The 24,699-nt window shown below is 40.7% G+C and overlaps 1 protein-coding gene across 6 annotated transcripts in view; it reads left to right on the top strand.

Moving 5' to 3' along the window:
• The window catches only part of CAST (calpastatin), a 65,124-nt gene that overhangs the window by 20,422 nt on the left and 20,003 nt on the right, over positions 1-24,699 (top strand). For 4 of the 6 annotated variants that reach the window (XM_052777318.1, XM_052777321.1, XM_052777317.1 and 1 more), the window contains exons 4-13: positions 14,907-14,966; positions 19,216-19,266; positions 19,598-19,654; positions 19,821-19,937; positions 21,547-21,633; positions 22,134-22,235; positions 23,023-23,103; positions 23,201-23,254; positions 23,820-23,915; positions 24,063-24,158. In XM_052777318.1, the coding sequence (XP_052633278.1) occupies positions 14,907-14,966; positions 19,216-19,266; positions 19,598-19,654; positions 19,821-19,937; positions 21,547-21,633; positions 22,134-22,235; positions 23,023-23,103; positions 23,201-23,254; positions 23,820-23,915; positions 24,063-24,158 (801 nt within the window). The remainder of the gene's footprint in view (positions 1-14,906; positions 14,967-19,215; positions 19,267-19,597; positions 19,655-19,820; positions 19,938-21,546; positions 21,634-22,133; positions 22,236-23,022; positions 23,104-23,200; positions 23,255-23,819; positions 23,916-24,062; positions 24,159-24,699) is intronic. The other 2 variants (XM_052777320.1, XM_052777323.1) reach the window with 1 other exon arrangement.

The raw sequence follows: 24,699 nt of genomic DNA, 5'->3' as shown, positions 1-24,699 counted from the left end.
CCATATTCCTTTAATGGACAATTTATTGAAGCAGTGCTGGAAGAAATCAACAACAGTGGAAATTCAGTAAGAATTGTATTTGTTTCAGACTTGACTGATCTTGAATATTTTCAGAAGAAGCTTCTTGATCTTAATGATTTAAGAAATTTAAGGTTAGTTACTTTCAGCTGGCATCCAAATTAACACAGTTTTAAAGGGGGATTCAATCTGCTTTCTTGTGCAATAAACAGGGAAACAACAAGAAAAAAAAAGAGTAATTACTAAATAGCTTTGAGTGAAGTCCCTACTATTTCTGCAGCAGACTGGAAATTCTGTCACAATTTTATCTACATTATGATCAAAAGTGATTCCTACTGTCAGTATATTTGCAGGGTGGGGCGGGGGGGGTTCTGCTACATACCTTACTTAACTGTCACTAAATTTTTATTTTGTGAGTTTTGCACAGGCACCTTGTTGTGAAGGAAGATATTTTTGAGTAGAAGGCATCTGAAGTCACAGTACTGGTTGGGAATGTCCATGGAAATGCGTGAATTTATTCCTGTGTTACCACTTATATTGTGAAGGTTGGAAAGGCTATCTCTAAATTTTGAGGTTATTCAGGAAAATATTTTAAAGGGCTGAGGACTTCCTTTCCATGTTCTCCTTAGAGTAGATGTGTGTCATGGCACACAGATCCCCAATTTATAGGTGTTTTGCAGCAAGACTGTGGCAAATCATGGGGCTGTTCCTACAAGCTGCCCTCAGAGCTGTTGCCAACATGTAGTCCTGCATGTGAAAATCACGAGAACTGTGTCAGTGCGGAGAGCAGTGCTGGTTTTCTTGGTAGCAGAGGCAGGCTAAAAATAGACCACAACATTAAAAATTGGAAGCTGTAGGAGTACAGAAGCTGCCTCCTGCTTGGAATAGCTGGCTTTGTGTAGCGTTACGGGATGTGGCGTCCGTCACCCGAGGTCATCTTCATGTTTGAAAAGTAGGGCTGTAAAAGAAGCCTCGGATACGGAGACCACTGCAAAAGTTGCAAGGTGTAAAGCTATGCAATGGTCAAAATAATACAATCATTTCACAAAAAAAAAAAAAAAATCTGTACTTCACTCAAAAATTGTGTTATTTTCCTCATCAGTCTGTGTCATATCTTTGGGTGTTTTCCCCTTTCTACTTCCCTTCTAGGGCAGACTTTTGTTTCTTGTTCCCTTGAGATAAATGGCAGCATAGAGGCTGTTACGAAAAAATGGTTGAAGGGTTTGTTAGTGGTGGCGGGGCTTTTTCCTTAAAAAAACCCCTACAGCCCCCCGTCCTATACTACAGGTATTGAGAATTTGCTTCTATGGAAAAAAAAATAAAAATTCAAGAGCAGGTCACTATTGGTATTTCCAGAAGCACGTTTTAACTTGGAAACTCACATAAATTATTTGGGTTTGTTACGCTTAAAAATAGTCCTAATCAGCCAGGGTTCAGTGGCGTTAGCTGGTCCAGCCATCTCAGTTTCTTGTGATTAATAACATTTGTGTACTCGGGGGAATTTGGACCATCAGTCCGAATTCAGGGCGGGGGTGCCCCATAAACTTCCACTAAAAATATCGGTCTGCTGAGGGGAGCCGAGCCCGTTCCTTCCCTCAGCCCCAGTGCTACCCACTGAGAAGGCGAAAGAACGAATACCGCTTTCTGGAAGCTAACCGTAAGCTCCCTCCCCGAACCGCGCCATCCCGGCCGGCATTTCGTCCCTGTTTGTGCCGTCGGCTCGGTGACAGCCCCCTCTGGTGGTGCTGGGGGTGGCGGGGAGAACCCGCTCCGGCCACCTCCAGCAGCGCCCTCAGAAGCGGGAGGCGGCTTTCCTCAGCCTCGCCTCGCTCCCGCCGTGAGGGGACCGGGGCGGGGCGGAGGGCCCGGACCCGGCCGTTCGGCTTCCCGCCCTGGCTGCGGGCAGCGGCGGCGGGCTGGGCCGGAGGCGGGACCCCGGCCGCGCCTGCTGGGCGGGCAGCAGCCGCTCGGCACACCGGCTCGCCGAGGGCTGGGCCGGCACTTCCCGCGAACCGAAACCGCAGCGAAAAAGCAGCCCTGTCCTGACGGTCGTGCTGGGAGCGGAACGCACCAAGTAAGTTAGCCGTCGCTGCTGGCTTTGCTTTCCTGCCGCCTCTGCTGTACGCCTGTTGCAGGACACGCCTGTTGCAGTCCTCTTTTTTTTTTTTTTTCTTCCCCCTCTTCTGGGAATTTTGTGGGCTGAAAGAACACGAGCTGCTGACTTCCAGGGCTTCAGATGCGATCCTGACATCGGCAGGCTTGAAGCGCTCCAGAGCTAGCTGTGTGCAGTGAATTGGCTTCTAAAATTCTTTTAGCATGTTGGGAACTGTCTTTTTAGACGCTGTGTAAGACTGCGTGTTTTACACATTACACAACTAGTAGTTTACGTGACATAAGCAGTCTCGAATAAGAGAGGGACAAGGAAGAGCAGACTTTAAAAGTACTGCCTGAGTTATTCTGTATTTATGTCATTTATATTTTTGTTTTGGGCTTGGGTGGTTTTCTTTTGGTTTGGGGTTTGGGTTTTTTTTTTTCCTCATAGCCCACACTGTTCTCACTTCAAAAACCCGTATCATTTTTTTGGCATAAAAATGCAGAGCTTGCTATGCTTATGGCACATACAGAATATTGCATAGTCAGGGTGTGGGGATCTGTAAAAGCAGCTTCTTTGTTGAAGCGTGCTTAGGTATCCATAACGTGTTGACAACAGGAGTTATTACATTGATACCCAAAAGATGCTAAAATACCATATACAACAAACATGGGGAAAATAATACTTTTCAATAAATTGTGTATTATTGTTTTTTCTGTAGTAGTAGAAATTAGATAGACACGTGTTGCTTTGGTTAGGCCACTATGTGATTATTGTTGCCAGTATACTTATTTCTTCTCTTTCTTTCTTCAGAGAAAGTGAAAATAGTGTGTTAACTAACACAGGGCTCTTAAGCATTGCAGACACCTCTGCTGAATTCTTTATCTGTTATCTTCTTTTGACAAGTTTTCTCAATGCTGTATTTTTTTAAATTGATATAAAACATTCTGGATAATAATTTCTTCAATGTAAGACATTTTCTTTTCTAGACAAATGTATTTGCTACTGTCAGGCTGTTGTGTAAAGTGGTGCTTTTTTGGTTTTTGGTTTTTTTTTTTACAGGAGTGATTAGATATGTGGGCTATGTAGAGCTTGCAGAAAATTCTGCAGCTGATCTTGGAGTTTCAGGGACGAGTTCCTTGGCCAGTGTTTCTTACAGCGCTAGTTCTGGAGCTTTGCACCTTAAGCAGACACTCCCAGTTTGAAATCTAGGCAAAGTTGTGTTGCCCTGAAGGTGGTGGCTGTTGGAGGACTGGGAATGGGGGTAGATGAGAAACCTCTGTCTTCAGAAAGTAAAGGAACTGCCTTTTAGTGAGTTGGTCTCCAGGGTGTTCATTCTCCTCGTTTCTGCTCTTTGTTTTCCTGAGGGAGGAAAACCTGCACTCACAAAAGCCTGGGACTTTGTCCAGAGTCTCTTCTGCCAAAGGAAGAACCTCATAGGGATGCAGGGAGGTTGGTGGCCTTGTGAGCTCCTCAGGAGCTCTTTAAGGCTCAGAAACCTTCCTTGTTCTGGAAGAAGTCAGCTCTGTGCCTGCCTTTATGCTTTGCTTAGTAGAAGCGCTTGAACCACCTGGAAAACTCACATTTTTGATCCCTAGGAATGAAGCCTCTGTGAGGCAGGACAAGGCCTCACGAAGGTGGAGATTTTACATTTTTTTAATTGAACAAGGATGTGCTTATTTCTCCACAGCATGCAGAGAGCCCTTCTGAAGCAGTTTTGAGAGATGCTGAGTTAAAAGCCAATGCTGAAGCAAGAAATGCCCAGTCTGGCTCTTTTAAAGTGGGAATAGTAAAACAATGTTGAGTTTTCCTAAAATTATCTAAGAACAAAATCCAACAACACACCCAAAGGTTATGCAATGTTATCTTTAGATTATATTTTAAAACCAAAATTCTATTAAAATTCCTTGACTTGGTGATTTTTGTTTATCCTCCTATCTTATTTTCTGTTCGTTTTCATAGCCAACACCACTGTGACAATGTGTTCATGTGGCTTCATGAGTAATATTTTGTTTCTGCATCCTGGGGGTGAAAAATCGAGTTTCTAACTCAGAGTATCGCTCACTAGCTCTTGTGACTGCCAACTCCCCATTTTAAATATTGTGTAGTTTGATTATTGTAATAAAAATAACCAAGCTTATAACCTCGGAGACCTTCTGTCTTAAGATGAAGTTGTCTTTTATATAACATTTCTATCTTTTTAAACCCCTCTTTAAAGAATACTGGTTTTGTTTGTAATTCGCTATTTCTATTCCAGCTCTGATGAGAAGGGCTTTGCATGCTGTCCCTTGGTGATACTACAGACCAAGTGACACAAATCCTAGCTGAGCTCAGCAGCTGTGTGTGGCATGTAGCTGGCACCTAATCGCGTGTTTTCCTGGTGTTTTCTTATCAGCTTGCAGTTTGGTGCTGCAGATAGCTTTGGAACGTTCTGGTGTTTAAAACATGCAGAAATGGAAGCAGTTAGCTGTAGTAATTACAGCTAAATACTAACCTTCTGCAGGACGTAGAACTGAAAAGAGTTTTTTTGAACTATCTACAAAAAAGGAGACCTCTGCTGCAGTGACCAGCTTGTACGTTACTGTAATGCTCTGTTGTGCAGAGTGGGAACCTGAGAAGAGTGGTGACAGTACTGGTGCGCTGCTTCTAATATTTGAATATGACTAAATGAAAATGAAATTTCAGTATGTGCCGACTTGGAGAATTTATTGTGATGGAAACAGGAAGTTTCCAAAAGGAGGTAATCGAAGAGCTCATTTCAAGGAGAAATAAGAATGGAGAGTTCAAAACAAATTATTGATGTCAGAACTCTTTTCATGACATCTCTCTCTACATGCCCAGTGAGGAGTTTTACCTGATGCTCAAAAGTGTGGCTTTTCTATTTTTCCATGCATAGCTGACAGAAGTTTCAAGTTAGGTAACCCATTCTGTGATCAAGTGGAAATACTGAGATCACTCTTCATCAAAATGACAATAAAATGAACATCTTTGACAATGAAAAGTAAGTTTGAAAAGAAAATGCTTTTATTTGCCTGATAACGTGAGTTGAAAAACTTTTCCAGTGAAACAAAGCCTCTGTTTGATTCTGGAGAGGTATAATCTGGATACAAAACCAGAGCTTTCTTGCAGTCTTTGCTTTTAACTCCATTTAAAAGAAACAAGGAGTGTTTAGCCAGTGATACTGAAGTGGTGGTCTGTTTGCATACATGCAGAATCTGAAGGCAGCAGATGAACTCTGTTACCCTGCTTGGCATATACTGGCTTTCTTTCCAGATCACTTGCAATAATCATGAAAGGACATTAAGGAGAAGTTGCCCTTGTATAGTAAAGGTTATAGAGCAGTAGCCATGCTCCATACTTAAGTCTAAATAATTTCTTTGGGCCACAAACTGAACTGTGTGTATGTAAAGGTTCTTTGTGTTTAGGTATTGTGCATGCATGCTCTGTGACCAACTAGCAAACTCTATTCCTCTGCTTCCAAATGAAGTAAATGACCAAACAAAAAAAACTGTGAAAGCATTAGACGCAGTAGGAGATAGTAAGGAATGTGTAGTGCTTCTTACAGTCAGCTGTGGGATAGTTTGAAATTTTTCTCCATATCTCTGACTTCACATGTGTAAGTAAGCATAAACTGAGGTGTTGGAAGTTTAAAAAAAGAGTCAAAGGGTACAAAAATTATTTAAAGTCAGTTGTCATTCACTGTCCTCGGTTGCTTTTTGTTCAAGCATAAAACTGTTTCATAGTCTTAATAGTGACTTAATAGTGATTAAAATGAAGAAAAGCAAACATACCAGTATTAAGCTTTGGACTTAGCATAGGTTGCTGAAATCCAGAAATCTTAAAACAGACTTCTAACCTAAAGGTTGTTTAGGAGATCAGTTAGTTTCTAGGTGGTATGAAGCCTTGTTCTACACTGTGATAAATATAATACTGATCTTATTCACAGATTGTGCTTGGTAATGCTTGATTTAGTGTGACCAAATTCAAATGCAAATAAGTTATCTCAAAAAACACTGCTTAAAAACCTATTACTTTAAATTTGAGTAGTATAGTTAATCAGCTTTAGCTGATACGTAAAATTCAGTGATTAAATATCGCCAAGTTTATCTTCTCTGCCAAAATGGCAGCAATTTTATTTTAGTAATCAAAATAGAAGAAAACAGTGTGAATCTGTGTTACAGAAGTTGTCTGGGTCAATGTGCTGCGATTGTCAATAAATTTAGCAGCACTCGAGGCTGCAAAAATGCTTCATGAGCTAATCGGCTTTTCAATTTCTTGGTTCAAACCAGTCTCTTTAAAAAATTCGTCATGTTTTTATTTCATGAGAAAATGGGTTTATTTCCGATGTGCTATTTTACCATCTCTAAATGGTGGTTGATCTTGCTCCTGGGTATAGATTAATATTTCTTGCAAATACTTACTCTGTGTGGTGAAAAAATTGCAAAAGAAGGAAATTTCAGGGTTAATCTTTTCCACCATAGTAACCCTGATCATCTTTTGAATTGAGTTTTGCAGAGAGGCATGGTCCTGTGTTACCAGTGGTCTTTGGGTTTTGTCTCTGAATTACTAACAGTCAACTTTCTGATCTGGAAAAAAAGCACCAACATAATCCTACTATTTGTTATTAGTTTTACTATCATTTAGGAGGAGGGCGTGTGTGAAGGTTGAAGGTTGTCAGATAGCAAAGCCACTCCAGGAGCGCTCCAGAGATCGCGCTTCAGACAGGAATGATGTCCTGATGAGGCTCTCCTGATGGTTGAGTTCTCTGCGTAGTCCTCCAGCCACTCATCTCCTCGCACACCGGCCCTTTCCCAGTCTGTACCAAGAGTCATGGTGCAGTTTCGTTTTGATGCCTAGCAAACTTACCTGCTGAGGTTTGTCTGTCCTTGGCAGATGAATGTACTTTAGCTCCACTTCATTTTCTTCTTCACGTTTGCTCTGAACTGAGAGTGCATATTGGAACAGAACAATACTATTTCCAAGTTTCTTAGCTCTAAGGAGGAGTCAGTTTATCTCTAAAATTACTGTTGTTGTTATCTTTGACAAGTTGTGGAAATTTAAACTATTATTATAGTAATAGTTTTTACATATTTTTAGGTTATTTTCACGCCAGCTGAGTTTATGAATGTTAAAAGCACAGGAAGCACCCCTAGAGATAGGGGGTTTTTTGTTGTTGTTTTGGGGTTTTTTTAAGATAGATATTTAAAACCATGGGTACTGAAGAACTGAAGCACAGAAACATGAATTCAACAAACTCTGTATTGAAATGAATCTCCATGCTTACATATAAAAATCCTGTTTGGTATGGTTTGCTTTATGGCAACCAGTGCAGCGTTGGGGGGCTTTGCTAAGTTACAGCTGCAATGAGTTCAGTGACATCACAGTAAGAACACTAGCAAAGAATTTTGGGTTTAATTAGAATTCAGCTACAGAAAAAGTAACTGTCCTCCAAGGATTTTTTTCCCACCCCCTCTCAGTAGCTGGCATGGGCACTAGGCTTTGTTTGTGACATGCAGTGTTTGTGAATTTCAACAGTGATAATAGGCTTTAGAAATGAAAGAGGCATGCTGGTAGTCACATGTGGCAAAGTCATTAGAAATTGCAGTGTAAATTGTTCAGGAAAGAAATCGTGTTGATTACTTCTACAGAGAAACTCATCACAACAGTGTTGTCCCACAAGTGGGGTTTGGTACCTGGTATGCAATAAGCCAATCTTACACACAGAGCCAAGATATTTATTTATTTCTTGTTTGCGCAAAGATGGGTGCTAGGAGATAGTTCCACAAAGCTAGCACACCACATCAAAGAACTGCAATGTATTTATCCTGTTACATGATTAGTAAAAACCTGCCTACATTTACATTCATTGGTTAGTAGTCACCATCTCATCTACTATTGGTTGGTGTCTTGGTTTCGGCTGGGAGAGAGTTAATTTTATTTCTAGTAGCTGGTATAGTGCTATGTTTCGGCTTTAGGATGAGAAGAATGTTGATAACACACTGATGTTTTCAGTTGTTGCTAAGTAATGTTTATTCTGAAGTCAGGGATTTTTCAGCTTCTGATGCCCAGCCAGCAAGAAGGCTGGAGGGGCACAAGAAGTTGGGAGGGGACACAGCCAGGACCCAAACTGGCCAAAGGGGTCTTCCATACCATGTGGTGTCATGCCCAGTATATAGACTGGGGGCAGTTGGGGGGGGGGGGGGGGGTTCAGATCGCTGCTCGAGAACTGACTGAGCATCGGTTGGCGAGTGGTGAGCAATTGCATTGTGCATCACTTGTTCTGTATATTGCAATTCTTTTGTTATCATTATTGTCAATTTATTGTTGTTATTATTTTCTTCCTTTCTGTTCTATTAAACTGTTCTTATCTCAACCCATGAGTTTTACTTTTTTTTCCCTGATTCTTTTCCCCCATCCCACTGGGTAGGGGGGGAAGTGAGTGAGCGTATGCGTGGTGCTTAGTTGCTGGCTGGGGTTAAACCACGACAGTTAGTTATGTATCAATTAGCCTTGCTTGCTTTGTAAATTAGCAAGCATGCTCGTGCAGGTGTGGGTGGGCAAGTCTTTTTGGTCTTGAATTGAGTCTGTGGTTGCGATCTCCCCCTGCTGCCTTTACTTTTCCCCCAGTTCATGCTGCTTTGGCAATCATCCGGCCTTTGGCGCCTTCTGGATCAGGATGTTTCCTTCTTACCAGTCTTCAGTTCCTCTTCGAGGGTATAGTCCTTAGCAAAGCATGCATTATTTAGACAAAGTAACCAGGCCTACACAGTGAAGCTACTGATTAATGGTCATCCTAAATCAAGCAGTGTCACTACGACCTAGGCATTAACCAACATATGGCTTTGCTTAGTTTACATTTTAGCTAAAATCAGATTGCAATATAGTATTGGACAACTATTCAGACAACTATTCAGCAGCATTTCCACATAAAATACTCTCAATGCTAAACTATATAAATTACCCAGACTACAACAGGACAACATAGTGGCATATATAGTAGAAATGTTTCATGTATAGATACCAGGTACTAACTGAAAACCTGCATCTTGCTATTCCATTTCATTAAATTTTTAATATTAAACCTCCAAAAAATTAACTGAGAGCCTGAAATCTGGGAAAGAAGATTTTTCTCTTGGTTGTGTGGGGTTTTTTTATCTTTCTCTTAAAAAGGTGTTGTTTTTCTTAACAACTTAATAGTGGAACTATGTATAAGAACAGTAATTACAAAATAATTGGGTATTTCTGGAATTACTTGGGATGGAAAATTACACATAAACACTCAAATTTGTAATTTTTAACTCGGCTATTATAGGTACTGTAATAATAAAATTTATATAAAGAGGTAGTATCAGTGCTACATTTTTTTCCAGTTTTAAATTACTGCTTATCTTAGCTGCTGTGTAGCTTTAAATATATAAGTTTATATATTTTTATATATATATTTATACATATACACACAGAGAGATGTTGGCTCAGATTGTGTCTTGCAGCTCCACTTGGCTGAATGGAAAATTAATGGAATTGTGTTTATGCCATGGATCGCAGTATTGATTCTTCAGCGTGGATGTTTTTGGACGACTGCGCATTGCTTTGCTCACAGTGTTATGAAGTACACTGTGAGATGCTGGAATGGCCTCTCAGTGCCATCCTTGCCCTACCTTCTGCCTGCTGACAGCCTTTGAGTGTCTGATGGGGAGAGGGTTGCGTAGCCATTACCACGCGCCATCAAAGCAAGTGAGAGATTTAACCTATAACAGCTCAAGTGGGCTTTGAGCAACCTGGTCTAGTGGAAGATGTCCCGGCCCATGGCAGGGGGGCTGGAACTAGATGATCTTTAAGGTCCCTTCCAACCCAAACCATTCTGTGAGATTCTGTGAAGTAGTACTTTACACTTAAGTGAAATAATCCATTATTTTTCACCACAGTTCTCTAAAGAGCAATTGCTGCCTATGTCTTACAAACACTGTTAATTAAAGCTTAGTAACAGAAGCATTCATGTAAAGAAGCAACCATTTGTAGTCAGGCAGATCAGGTTTTGCCTTGCATTACACAGCTGTATTGAAGTAACCCTGTAAGTTAGTAATGCTGAAATAATAAAGTTGATGTTAGCTTTAAGCCTGAGAAGCAATCCCAACTCATTCATATGTAAGGTATGTAAGCCCAAAAGAGTACTCAGGTGGCTCTTCAGTCCTCTGTCCTAGACTGAATACAGCTAGATCACTCAGGAAATATTTATATAAGCTGGGCTAAAGGCTGCCAGGGCTGGAAGTGCCTGGTTCATCTAGGTAGCCTCTGCCACGGAGTGACTCTTCTCACAGGAAGGAAGATCTTTGAGCTCTCACTTGAGAGATTCTTTGCTATAGAATAAGCCAGTTTCTTCTTCTTTTCCTGTTTTCTTGGCCCCCTGCCCAGAGGACAAAACATCAGGTGCTGACTGGCTTTTTCTGTCACTAAGTCCCTCACATACTTTTTCTTATTTTTTTTTTCCTAAACCTGTCCTCAGATCTTTCTTCATTCGTCTGTACTGCAGTGTGATGGCCAAAACTGTCCTAGCACTTGACCTAGAGAAGCTCAAGCCAAAAAGATGGAAAGTTATTCCTGTGTTTTACATTTATATTTATGTTGTCATAGCAACAGATTTTTAACTCTGATTCCTCTTTCCTTGGTTGTTTTTGGCAAGAGTATCTCGGCCTGTGGCATTGTGACCTTACGTGTTTTTGGCAGTATTGCTGCCTGCTTAGCTTTTGGGTTTTTGTGTTGTTGCATCTGATCTCCTTCAACCTACCACCAGCCTGTTGGAGATCCCTTCAGGAACTCCCTGAAACATTCAGGCTGGAAGCTGACTGAAAGCAAGATCATAACCCATTGTTACACACTTATTTCCCTGTTTCATTCGAGCAAATGTCGCCTCAAGTACTGTGAGAAGTTGCAGTGACAGCATGTCCTCCTCTGGAAGCCCATTCATTCTTACCCACCAGGCTTATTTCCATGTTTGAGTGTATTGAGTGTTGCATTGTCTTTACCTGCTTTATTCTTGACCAATCTGTTGATACTTATTTATTCTCTTGTTATCATCTAAGTGTTTCTGTATTGGTTGCTTGGTAAATGATTTCAGTATCTCTTCTGTTTTTGAAGGTAGCCGATTGCTGCGTTGTGCTCCTTTCTAAGGGTGGGCAATGACCTTCCTCAGTCTGATTAATCTTCTCCATGAATTTCCAAAATTTCTAGTTTTAGTTGACAATAGCTCTCGCTACATTGCATAGGGAGTGGTTTCAGTGATTTTCAGCTTTCCATAACCGAGAGCTCTCACAGATTTCTTCACCTACTGTTTTCTTTTTCCAAAGGATGTTTGCATCCAATTCTCTGAACAGTTAAAATTATTTTCTTTTGATGTTCGTCACCTTTACTTTCTTTTTCGTCTCCTGTTGCACTTTCCCTTTTACTTCCAGATTTCTGAGGTACATGCAGTGAGACTAGATAGCCAATTTTTGGTAGGCTTTTTTGTTTTGTTTTACTTTACTAACCCACTTTTTGGCTTTTGTGACTGTTCTCTCTCAACAGTAGCATGAAGACTGTCCCACTAATTTGACAAATGAGTTTCTAAGGGCATTCCTTCTCTTACCAAATTAGATCCCAGGTGTCTTCATCTGCCCTTCCTGGAAAGCCATCCTCTAACTCATGGACAAGAGCACCTGAGATCCGTTGGTCAGTTCCTGTGCTTGTCTGTCTGTCTGTGCTTGTCCTGCCTGCCGAGTGGGCTGGTGAGAGCACGGGCTGTGACACCGCAGCTGTCATGCTGCCTGTCAGCCCTGCTAGCAGGGTGGGGTAATTAACAGGTACCAGTCTTCGCTTAACCAGTGTTAACCTGTAACCTCTTCTCTGAGCCCCTTCTGTGCTGGTCGTGGGGGTCTTGTGCTGTCAGTGGGTTCCTCTGCAGGCAGCACCTCCATGTGTTCCCTGCTGGTGAGCTCCATGTGGTCCTGGATGCTTTGCCGTGGATTTTGCCTCCTGTCCCTTTCTGAAGAGCCATGCAGCAGCCGTCCCCCAGGCCGGGACCCCCGGCTGCCCCTTCACTCACAGGGGACCTTCCCCGTGGGTCAGGACCAGGGCTGGCACGGCATCCTCCACCACCTGTACCTCCGTCCGGGCAGGACCCACGGGGGTGCAGCCGCTGGAGGAACAGGCGTCAGCGCCGATGACGCTCGTTTTTCCATCTGCTGCCGGCTCTGCCCTCCGGTGCACAACAAAAAATTTCCTCTCTCTGTGGGAGCACCTGCCTGGCTTTCTCTGCCGAGGCCCAGCCTCCAAGGCGAGTTGAACTCTCCCTGTTCTTGCTTTTCTATTTGGCAGCGTAGCCCTTTTGCGAGGGCGTGTTTGGCCCAGGCCGCGGCGGGGGTTTGCCACCCGTGGGTGCAAGCAGGGTGTGCCTGCCCGGGACAGCCGGCGGGAGCTGTGTGTCAGGCAGTTATTACGCCGGTTGCTAGGCAGCTTCTTAATATTTACCTCCACGCCTGACACACGTCGGTGTGTTGCTTCTCCCCTTCTGTGGTCCGACTGTCGGCCTGCAGCACAAGCACAGCTGGGCATGGCTGGCCATGGCGCACAGACCTCAGAAGAGGAAGACCAGAACAACCCGCAGTAAAAAGAAGTCTCCCAGAGTCAGGCTGGTGTTGACAGGCAGTGTGGTGTCTACCAACGAGGGGTTGGACCTTGGCAGCTTCTTGTGCTGTCAGTATGCGAGGCTCAGCGGGGTTGCAGACCCCGCGTGCTAAAGGGCTTGGAAGGACAAGGACCCCCTTCTTTGTTGTACTGGCTCTTTTGGGGAAGAGAGTGGAAAATCAGAGGCCTTGAATATTGCAGAATTCAGGCAAAAAGTGCTGTAAATGAGGCGAGGCACACCATGCCCCTGAGGGAGCCAGACGGTCACAGTGGTGCAGCACTGCCTGCTCCCATAAAGGTGGTCTGCTGGAGGGTGCCCTTCCCGCTTCCCCCCTCCAGCTTCCCAGGACAGGGTTTTGTTTCCCCGAATCAACCCTGAGTGTTTACAGGGAGGGTGGCTTGGCATTCTCCATAGCCACTAATCAGCAGCCATGCATTAAACTGTTTTCTATCCCCAAACTACTCTTCTTCCTCCACAAGCATTTAAACTCCTCATCTCTTAGTTTCTGCTAGTTACTGCCATCCAGCTGGACAGGCTAGAAAGAAGCAGCAGCTGGTTTCTTTGGGAGGTTTTCACTAATCTCTGCAGGTTGTAGCGGTGCTGCTGTACTGGAAATTGAGAGAGTTTTTCAGTGTATTGTAAGAAAATGGCTTGGTAGGAGTTTTCTGAGCAGAGGTAGGGAGAAGGGCTCAGGTAAATGTGTTTTTATTAAATGGACAGGGACTAGGGTGACTAATGTGAAGGTGTAGAACAGATACCTACTTCTTAGTCATGTAGAAGGAATTCAGATTAATTCCATGGAGAAGAAAGAAAAGGAAAGGAAAAACTTAAAGAGCAAATTAAGAAAAATACAGTGTTGCCTACAGATCACCTGGTGGTGGTAGTGGAAATACATAAAAAGGTTGTTCAAAACCTTTTGTTCCCTGTCCTGATGTAGGAGGCTCTATACATCCTGCATATGTCTCCGCCTGTACAAAAGTTCCCGTCTATTACTTAATCAGTCTATATGTATATACATATATGGAAGCAGATATTATTTGCTTACATTTCTGTAGTGTGACAATTGCACATTCTCTCTAGTACATATTTAGAGTAGTCAAACCTCTTCCTGAGGTGTGCAAGATACCAGATACGCTGGCGGGGAGAGCATGTCATCGTCATAATGTACCTTTTAAATTCTGTACAACTGTTACCTTATTGTTGAGAAAGGCTTGTACTATGAAAAGTTACGGAAATGAGAAAATTTTCCATGTGGAAGTAAGAAGTCACCCTAGGTGTGGAATAGTAACATGGCTTCTGAGTTCATTCAGACAATGCATTTTCATATAGCAAGTGGCATGGTAAACATGAAGAGAAAATCTAGAAAAATCGATAACTTATGCTGTTCATTTAAATGTAAACTATGAATGTGTTGCTGTGATTGAGATGGCAAATAGAGCTTTGAGCAGAGGAACATGAAGCAGGAGTAGAGAGGTAGTATTACATCTGCATAAAGTATTGATGAAACAATTAGAATATTCATTTCTAGGCTTTGAAGTTTGATACAGTCACAGCAAAATTAAAACATGCTGTTCTTGGATTAACATCACTGAAGCTAGGAGAACAGACCATGTCATTTGCAGCTTTTCCAAAAGGGTCACATGATATCTAGAAACACTTGTGTGTGTGTTACATACAGATTAATTGTTCCTTTTTATGTCAAAAAATTTGATTTTGCTAATTTAGTATTAAATAATTTGTATGACAAACTAGTAAATCCAAAAGTACAGTTTTTGTTGAAAAGAAAAGAAGAAATGTGGACAAATCCTGCACAGTAAGTATATGTGCTTCAGTATGAGAGCAGCATTTGAGTTTGTATTGATCCTTGATATGAAATTTGCTTTCAGTACATGTCAGAGAAACAAAATAATGTTGTGAGAAGATCTATGGACGTTATGTTGTCGAAATCTACATACATGTATTGTAGAAATACAGGCAAGACAGAAGATCTAAAGTCATAACTCTAATTTTCTGTAATAATTTATTCTTAGTTTTTAGCTGGTTAACTAATGAATTCAGGTTGCTTATGCTTGCTTAATAGAAGTATGTCTAACAAAGGTGAAATTAATTAATTTGCTTTTTTTTTTTTTCTCTCAGAAGCAGTCCCCCTCTGCGGATGAATCAAAAACACAAATTATGAAGCCATCTGAAACAAAGGTATGAATTCCTGAGAAACTCATGCTTGCAGTTAAGCACAAATATATGAAGCAATGGAGGTTGGTTTTTTTTTTAACACTTTGATACCGAGTAACTTTACTTTGCATATTTCTTGTCTGCAGCTTAGTTTCCTCTTAAAAAAAAAATCTAAGAAATGCTATATAATGCACTCAGAGGATTTTATGACAGCAGTAAGAAAAATTTTAATTAAAATTTCTAATTTTAGCTCAGTCACACTTTGTTACATGTTTATAGCTCCCCCCAGTGTGATTACAGGGTTATTTACCTAATGATAATTTTTCACATATTCAGAGAATTCAGGGCAAGTTTCAGCTTTCAGTGTACGTACAATTGCATCTTCTCATTCATCTCATATCTTTGCCTGTCTGACAGCTTCCTTTCCTTTGTCCTTTACGCTTGTTCTGTCTTGTCTTATGACTAGAACTTCTTTAGTGTTGAAGCTGTGTCATCAATCATGTACTTTATGTGTTAGAAGACAGTCATAATCCTCCCTTATGCCTCTGTTGCCTAACAGAATTTACGTATATTATTTAAACAAATGATTACTGATTCTCTCCCTCTTTCATTTTCCATAATTGTCGCAGTGAAACCAACAAAAATACTGAATACCAAACTAGACCCGCAGGGACTTGTGCAGTGGTAAAAGTTAGGACTACCTGCACCTTGTGTAAATATGAATAAAGGAACGCTTAGAGTAGTGAGGTTAGTAGAGGCCGCTGGAGATCATCCAGTCCAGCCCTCCAGTCCAGGCAGAGCCAGCTCTGCAGGTAAATCAGACTGCTCAAGGCCTTGCCAGACAAACTTTGAACACCTGCAAGTGTGGATTGCGCAACATCTCTGGGTAGCCAGTTCCGGTGTTTGGTCACCTTCATTATGATGATTTTTTTTTTTCCTTTTATCAAATGGAAAGTTCCTTTGCTACAACTTGTATCTGTTGCCTCTTGTCATTTTAGCATGCATCTCTAGAGACAGCCTAGCTCCATCTTCTCTGTATTTGAAGTTAGCTGTTACATTCCCCTCAACCTTTTAAAACCCTTTTCCTCCATGCATGCATGTAAGACTTAGACTTGTAGCAGTGAGCTGGACGACAATTAAACCTTTTCCATTTGTGTACGTTCATCATTACTCATAAATGAAGGTATCTGCAACTCTCCAGTTTCATCTTCCTGTTACGTTTGTGAGCAAACTCATTTGTATCATGTCTGTTACTGTTGCTGTTCTCCATATGGTTTAACCCAGACAGCTATCTAAAAATCGTTATGGTCTTTCCCTACCTGAAATTTGAAATAACTCAGAAGAATGTGGTGAATTTCTGATCAGATCTTTAAAACTGGTAGTTTTCAAGATGAGACAGAAAGAGAGCAGAGGCATACTTCAGCACTGTGAGACTTGGTAAACACAAATCCCTTTGAAACAATGTCTTGCATTTGCATGTGTAAGACAATTAATGTTTTCTTTTACTGTCTGTTGCATTATTAATGTCTTCCTCCTACTGGATTAAGCAAGACATCTGCATTTTGACAGTAGACTTCTTTGAAAAGAAATAAGGTTGCTGAGTCACTTCCATTTCTAGTCCTAAATTTCTTGCAAATTAACAACTCTTTCCTAATTGCCTGCTATAACCACGTCTCATTTGTCTTAGAATCTCTCTATTGTGCAGCTACTCTTAAACATGCCCTGGACCCCTCTAGCTTTCAGTTCTGTGTGTGTGAATCCTGTGTCTCAAATGAACCCTCAGTATTATGCCCCTCCGAGAAAGCTGTGAGTTACTGCAGCAGAGGAAGGAATGTGGAACTTCTTGTTATATAGGCAAAGCCTATAGGTGGAAAGCTTGGAGGCCCAGGTTGGAGAGCAGGCACCCTGTGGCTTTTGCTGGAGGAACGGAGGAAGCAGGGTGCTGCCACTGTCCTGGCACCCCCTCAAAACAATTCCCATTCAGCTTTCTTCCTTTTGCACACATTTGTGCAACTGCAGTGTAAACTAGGGAACTAGTTAAAAAATATTTTTCTTTTCCAGGCTATTTTCAGTTTCCAGAGTCAGTTTAAAATGCGGCCTCTCAGATAGTGGCACAGTGCAGGTGGAAGCAGGCAGTAGAAGGGGAGGTAGAACGTCTTTTCCTCCATAGGATTTCAGCGTATGCTGTAAAGTGATGCTATGGCTTCAGGCTGTGACTGCTCACAACTGACTCTGTTTAAAGGATGACTGAATGTATGGTCTTATACTAAAATTGTTGGTTTGACTTGCCTGGTAATAAATTTTTTTTATTGGATTTGAACTTTGTTATTGCTAAAAGCGTATCTATATAGATGTGTTTGTGTTTGTATGTGAGAGCATGTGTGTGTTCGTGATCATATGTTTTAATGTGGCCTTAGCATCCTCATGTGTGTGCCAGTCTTGAATCAAAGCATTGCCCATATGAGTCCATATATTCTTCAGCTTTGTCATAGATAAATTCACAGTATGAGCAATTCTGCACATTTTAAAAAGCATACAAGAAAATGAATAATGCATAGCCTACACAAAAAAATACATTAAGTATTTAGTAAAATCATATTTACAATATATTTTTTTTAAAAAAAGGCATGCAGTTGCTAACAGCTAGTTTGATAGGCTCAGAATTTGAATTTATGTTCTGTACAGCTGCTATTGGTTGTTGACAGAAATGCAAGTAAATACATTTTATTGTCCTGCAAAAAAGGTGTGTGTACTTTTCTTCCAAAAAGCACATAAGGAATTTGTGCAGAAGTGGCAGCATATAAAGTATGACTGAACCTGAAAAGTACTGTGTTTTAATCAGGGTAGATGTCAAGAGAAAATCCCAAGGGGGGAATCTGAGTAGTCAAGTGATTTTTTTCTTTATTTTTTTTTTTTCATTCTCTCCCACCACTACTTTGGAGTTTGGGAAATTTTTGTCCTCCCTCTATCAATATTTTACCTGTTGTGACTTACTTGTGTGTGGTATTGTGTTTTTTACTGTGGTCTGCAGCTTTGAGACCTTTGCCAAGCTTATGCCTGGGCATCTACGTTTTTATGCCTGTTCAGGATTTCCCAACCAAGTGTCTGTGGTTCAGTGAGTGGTTGTGAATACTTGCATAACAAATGGTAAACAAATTTAGGAAATTTCTCGATGTGGTAAGCTAGCAAACAGAAGCTGGATATATCTATGTGGTAATTAATGTTCTGCAGCTGAAATTAAAAACATTACAAAGCAATGAAAAAATTTAAATTACTGCCTAATAGTTGGGGGTTTTTTTTTGGTTGTTCACTGACTTTCAATAGGCTACTGGGGAAAAAAACCTATTGTCTCTTAGTAACTTTAAATATGCTCAGTGTATTAGGTTGGAGGAGATAAGGGAGGCTTCCGTCTGTGGCCCCTTATTTCCTAGGTAGAGTTCAAAACTTCTCTGCTGCAGGTGGACAGAGTGCAAGGAGACATGACACTGGTGTCCCCTGCTGGCTCCAGAGGAAGCGTAGGGATGCCAGCCCCAGTGGGGGAAAGGGCCCAGGCTTCAGGGTCTGTATCTCCCACTGTGTATTCTGTGCACCCAATGCTGTTCTAGCAGATCAAATCACGCTCCCCTGGCTGGGTCCGTGTGCTCCCCTGGCCGTGCAGTGGCCAGAGCTGCTGAGGCTCGTGCAGTAGGCAACAGCCTGCTCTTTGGCATCTCTAGATGACTTTCCAGTAGCCACATAGGCTCTTCCTGTGTTAATCATAGCACAGCTGAAGTAGCAATGGCAAGAAAAAATATTAAGAAAAAATACAGTGAGGAGGCTGGCATTTTCATTTCTCTTTCTTCTTATAAAATACAACTCTTCTTTAATTTTTCAGTGTTTGTCCTTACATGTTTCTACTAGTAGTAATTTATTGCGTATTGTACTTTGACTTGAGGTGAATCACAGGAATCAGTTTTGTGGCATGGCTGCAGAAAATTTCCAGGTGTAGATCAAACTGTTCATTACATTTGTTTAATATCTTATTTCCCTCTCTTTTTGATCCTTCATATGAGGAGCATGTGTGCGTGTTTGCACACGTTTCAGTGCTCTTCGATCACTGGAGTGGAGGTCTGTGCCAGGATGTTGTAAACTGCAGGATCAAAGCACTGTATATTAGTTACATAGCATGTGTGCTCACAAGTGTGAGCCTGTCCAATATTCTTCTTTATATAAGCCAACCCTTTAGAAATAACCAAGCATATTAATCTCTGAATATATGTTGCTTATATTTCAGTCCACACCAACAACCAAAACAGAATCTGGAAAAGACACCCAGTCAACCAAGGTAAATACTTACCTTTCACCTTTCACAAGTTGTACTTTGGCCTTCAATTAACTTTGAAAAAAGAGGCTAAACTCTTTGCTACTGCTGTGCCACATGAAACTGCCATGTAATTAGTAAGACACCTGTGTGCAAAAGAGCTAGTTTCTGACTGGTGTGGAAATGCAGTGTTTGGGGGGAACAGTCAGAATGCTTTATTGCTTCACCACAGCTTAAGAAGTGTTCTGTTAACCATCTTTAAATGTCTTGTGCTTGTTTGAACTAGTGTAGATAATGTTCCATAGCATTGAATAGTGGTAAGGTTAAGTGGTCTCAATTTTTTATTTTATGACAGCCAACAGATTCTCAAAATAAACAGCCATCTGAAGAGATGCAAAAGGAACCCAGTGGTGTAAGTTTTTTTTCTCTCTCCCCTTTTTTTTTGTGAGGGCTTCTTGTGGTATTTTTCTTCTTTGTTTCTTTCTTTTATTTAAAAAAAAATAAATTAAAAAACAAAACCAAACAAAGCCAGCCATAAGTATTTCAGTATCTAATGATAATAGTTTATCTCTACACAGGCAAAAAGCCAAACTTCACCTTCTGTGACAACAACTTCTAAACCAAAGAATAAAGGAGAAGTAATTACAACGCAAGCTGACCAGCCTCCACAAGCAACCTCCATAGAGACAGCAAAGGTACAGTAGAAGTAGCAATCCAGTTTTTATTATGTTATTGTAGGTGTTAGAAATCCACATCAAGACAGATTCTTATGCTGAATATTGTAAAGTGAGACTGAGCCCCCAAAAATCACAATGTAGAAAAGCTTAAAAGCTGTCCTGTGTTTAAAGGTGTGTATGACAGACCACCTTGTGGTAGTTTAAAATCTGGGACATAGAAACTTAACACTTCACCCGCTAATTAACTTAAACAACATACTGAATATACCACTTCCAGCTCACCCAGGACAGCATTAATGGATGAGCATCAACTGCAGATAGAGCTGCCCAGCCAGGTGGTATTAGTAGTTTGTGCTGGTTGTTTGGTGATCCTGATGTGCATCAACCTCTTGTGGTCTTCTCCGTACATCTGTTTTCATTGTCCAACACACTCTGGCTGTTAGCCAAGCAAGAGATACTAAGATTATTACAATTGTGGGCCCATTCCCTTGTGTTATGTGTTTGGGTCTCCTCTGTTATTCATGCAAGCTTTTGGCAAGTTCCTTGCAGGTACATGGGTGTAATTGGTTCTCTGTCAGTCTCTTCCCTTGCCCCTTCACTACAGAAGGTAAGCAGAAGGGACTGTCTGGTCAGTCAAGCAAATGTATGGTTTATATGAGCATTGCCATCGTGGAGCTCCTTCACCTGTGGACTTTCAGGCATGTTTGTAGTAGGAATGTTGGCTCCAAATGCAGCAGGTCAGCGGATTATCCGTTTGCAGTAGGGCAGCCCATATGCCCTGACTGCAAGACTCTGAAAAAAAGTGGGAAGAGAAAGGTTGGGGAAAAAGTTGGGGTGGGGTCATTTCAGAGGGACAAGCTGGAGCAAAAGTGTGTAGTAGAGTCAGGATCTAGATCTTTTGGTCTTCTGGTCGGCATGTGTCTGGGTGACAAGGCCAGAGTAACATGAAGGACTCCTGCAGCTCTGCTAGAACCCACTTCTTCTGCAGTAAATGAGAATACAGTAATGCAGAAGTCTTCATTTTATTTTGGTGATGCTCCTGCACCTAACTCCCTGAAGCAGCTTTTCACCCTATGTATTTGAGCAGTATTTGCTGCTGGTGTTAATGGTGTATTGAGAACTATCGGATGTAAATGGAAGCTTTCAAAAGAGACTTGGAAGGGGCCTCATAGTCTTTCTGCACTGCAGATTTCTTTTACTGGCAAAGTAAAAGAAAGAGGTGGAGTACTTAAAATAGCATGTTTTCTTTCTCACAGCAAAATCACACTGGAGACAGAGTATGTCTCCACAGTATTGCAGGTAGATGGTAACTTGCTCTGCCCAAACATCTGGATGTGGTGCAGGTGCATTAGCCAGCTGCTGAGTCAAAAAAAATATGTGTGACCTCAGAGTTGGATGTTTTAGGCTGGGCTCAGTATCATGCAAGCTGCAGCTACTCAACTTCCAGACCACTTGGCCAGTAGGCAGAACGAGCTTATCATTTTTATTCAAAGTGTAGATTAAAAGGGACAATAGATATGCATGCTTGAGTACTGAACATCTCTGTTTTACTTTGTTTTATCTCTAGAATTTTTAACATGGGGCCATATAATAAAGCTGTCTCTTAATTTTTCTCTTACTTCTCCAGCCTAAGTCTGAGAAGATGTCCGTAGCGGCTGGTGCAGGCACAGCTGGTGCAAGTGTGGTTGCTGCAGCTAATAAGTCAAGTACTGAGGTTGGTAAACACAGTCCCAGGCAAATGCTTCCCTCGTAAAAATGTCTCAGAGAGTGTTTCTCTCTCTGAAACACTTCAGTTTCAGAAAAAATAAATTGGTAACTGCTGAAGTATTGCTACTTAGTAGTTATGTATGGTGGTGAAGGACTATCTGAAAGAATAGGTAACAAACTAGTGGTGGGTCATTTGTGTTTTGTCAAATAGGACTTGTTTATAATCACTTTTACCAAAACTAGCATAAAATTAATTACTTTTGATCTTCAGTTATGTTTGTATGCATGTATATCAGCTGGTATATAAATACAAATTATCTTGTTACTGACGCTGGGGAATGAGTTTAAAAACAGTTCTCACTGAAAAATTTGGCAAGTGCAGGACCTACTGAAAGAGAGCTTTTGGTTTGGTTTCCAGGAGTTCTCCACAGATTCACCAGATGATTCAGATTTTTTTTTTTCTTTGTACAGCATGATAAAATCTGTAATGGTTTGCTTACTTTTTAGCCTGGTATGGATGAGTCGGCACTAGATAGCTTAATAGATACCCTTGGTGGACCTGAAGAAGATGTGCCTACTAGTCCTGTTTACACTGGTCCGGAAGTTACGGTATTTTGTATTTTTAATTTTTATTTTTTAGAACATTGTCTCTAAAATATGTCTGTAGTTGCTGACTCCTACATTGATCCAGTATTTGTCGCTTTGAACTGCTAAGAGGTAAAATAGAGTTTGCACAGTTGCATTATAGCGTTGTTTTCAGTAATACAGAAATGATACAGCTATGTATGTATTGCAGTAGAAAACAGTAAAGTGTCAACAAAGAAAGTTTTTTGCTTTTTGAACTGACTTCCAGGCATGGTCTCCAATGGATTTACAAAAGGCAGTGATGAAGGTATAAGAGAATGTAAACAACCTAGGAGATTTCATTTCTACTTGAGAAAGGGTAAAACATTGAGAATTTGGGGAAGAATGCATACTTTTCTGAGTTAGAATGGGAGAGGAACAGATGAAGGATTAAGATTACAAGCTCAATGCCTCAGTGCAGTACTCAGCTGTGATAAAAATTTTGGAATTTATAAATATTTAAAATTCAGTCTAGGTACAGCAGTACATTCTATGGTCTGAGACTCTGAAATGGCTTATGTTAATGCAGAAGGAATCTGGCAATGGAGATGCAGTTTTGCTAGATGACATGCACTGTCGAAGCTAGTCAGGATGCATGTGCGTGACAGTGGGTTCTGAAAGACACTTTATAGTCACGGTCCAGGATTGGCCCTCTGACCTAGTCAACCCTTGCATTTTCTTTCCAGAAGCATCACTGTAGATAGCTCTACATTAGAAATTTCTGTCAATAAACAAGAGTACAAAAACATTCATGTGTGCATTCTATTCATAGGAAGATATATCTTCAAGATACTTGGAAGAAATGGGTAAACGGGAAGGTAGTCTCCCTCCAGAGTATGTTAAATTGTTGAAGGTTAGTGAGTTAAAAAAAAATTACTCTTCATGCATGTTTTCTTTCATATTGTATGGTTTTTGCTTCCCATTTACTATGAAATTAATTCTTGTTTTAGAGCAAAGGGGATGACAAAGATGGAGTCCCACCAAAAGTAGATGAACGAGATGAAGTAAGACTTACTTTTTTATATTGAAAGGTGAAAATAACGCAGTTATCACTGAATTCCTAGGAAAATTTAAATGTCACTTGTCTTCCAAAAATCCCAGGAAGTGGGAGAGGGCTGTGGGGTGCCAGATAACATAGATACTGGTAAAACTAAATAGAACTTGGCACAGATGTTTTTAATAAAGAAGTAGGAATTTTCAGGACACTGACTGAAGCTGGAACAAGTCAAATAAATGCACATAGAGATAATAGTAACAAAGGGAAGAAATAGTAGCTGTGTATGCAGAGGTCTCTTTGTAATATCTTTAGCAAAGATGACTTGAATTTCTATGCTTAGAAAGAGAATTCTGTAAGCCAGCTTAATTTTACTGTTTATAAGCTTAACATATAAAAATGAAAGCTTATCTGAAAAATTAATTGACCAGTGAGGGGAAATATCTTTGTTTTTTCTGTGCTTATGAGGTCATTGTGTGAGTAAGCATGGAGCACATTCAGATTTTAAACCAAGTTTGACAGCTTTGATTTTTGAACTTTAGTAGTCGTAACTTAGTTTGTGATTTCTTGCTCAGAAACCAGTGACAGATGATGAGCTTGCAGAGGCCCTGTCTTCTGACTTTACCTGTAGTACTGCTTCTGCTGAAGAAAAGAAGACAGGTCTGACAGAGGTATCGATATTTTTCTTGCCATTGCATGGCTTTATTGCAATGAAACATTGCCATTATTGTCTAAATACTTCACTTTAAAATGATCTTGACAATTTTCCCCTTCTTTTTATTTTTGCAAATTTGCCTGTAATTTCATATATCTTGTAGAAACCAAGTAAGGAAGGAGAAATTGTGCAAGCACAAGCAGCAAGTTCAGTCAAGACCTCAGTTCCTCCTAAGGAGAAGAAAACAAAATCAAAAGAGGTATACATAGTAATTCTTTGACTAGTCAACTTCTAATTAAAATATACAAGCACTTGTTGCATTTTATATGTGCCTAACCTTGTAAAGATGCTCATCATCCTCATTTTCTGTTGTAAATCCTGTTTATCGTAGAAAGTGTAGGAATAATAGGAATTGCCATTGCTCAGACTCTGCTGTACCTTAAAGATCTGGCCTTTGTGGGTCAGATGATTTTCCTTCTGCATTCTTCTGCAGAATAACTGTGGTTCTTCTGACTAGAGGCAATAGAGTAGAAAAACGTATGTGTTTTCTTAGCTATGAGAGGTATGTTTAAAACTTGGATATGATGTAATTTTCTCATGTTTTACAAACCTTTCTTTTTTCCGATGTAGAGAGCAAGTGTGACCTTACACTTTCTGGGTTTGCCATGTCAAAGCATATGCAATTATGTTATGTGATACTGTGCACTTTTTTGCTTTTCTGGTTTTTGGGGGTTTTTTTTTCCTTTTCCCCTCTCTGTAAGAGGAGATATGTCTTGATTAGACTGTACTAATCGTATCAC

Source organism: Harpia harpyja, chromosome Z, assembly GCF_026419915.1.
Source record: "Harpia harpyja isolate bHarHar1 chromosome Z, bHarHar1 primary haplotype, whole genome shotgun sequence".
NCBI classification, from domain to species: Eukaryota; Metazoa; Chordata; class Aves; order Accipitriformes; family Accipitridae; genus Harpia; species Harpia harpyja.
Note: the sequence above shows the minus strand (reverse complement) of the source record. Positions and strands in the feature narration are given on the sequence as shown.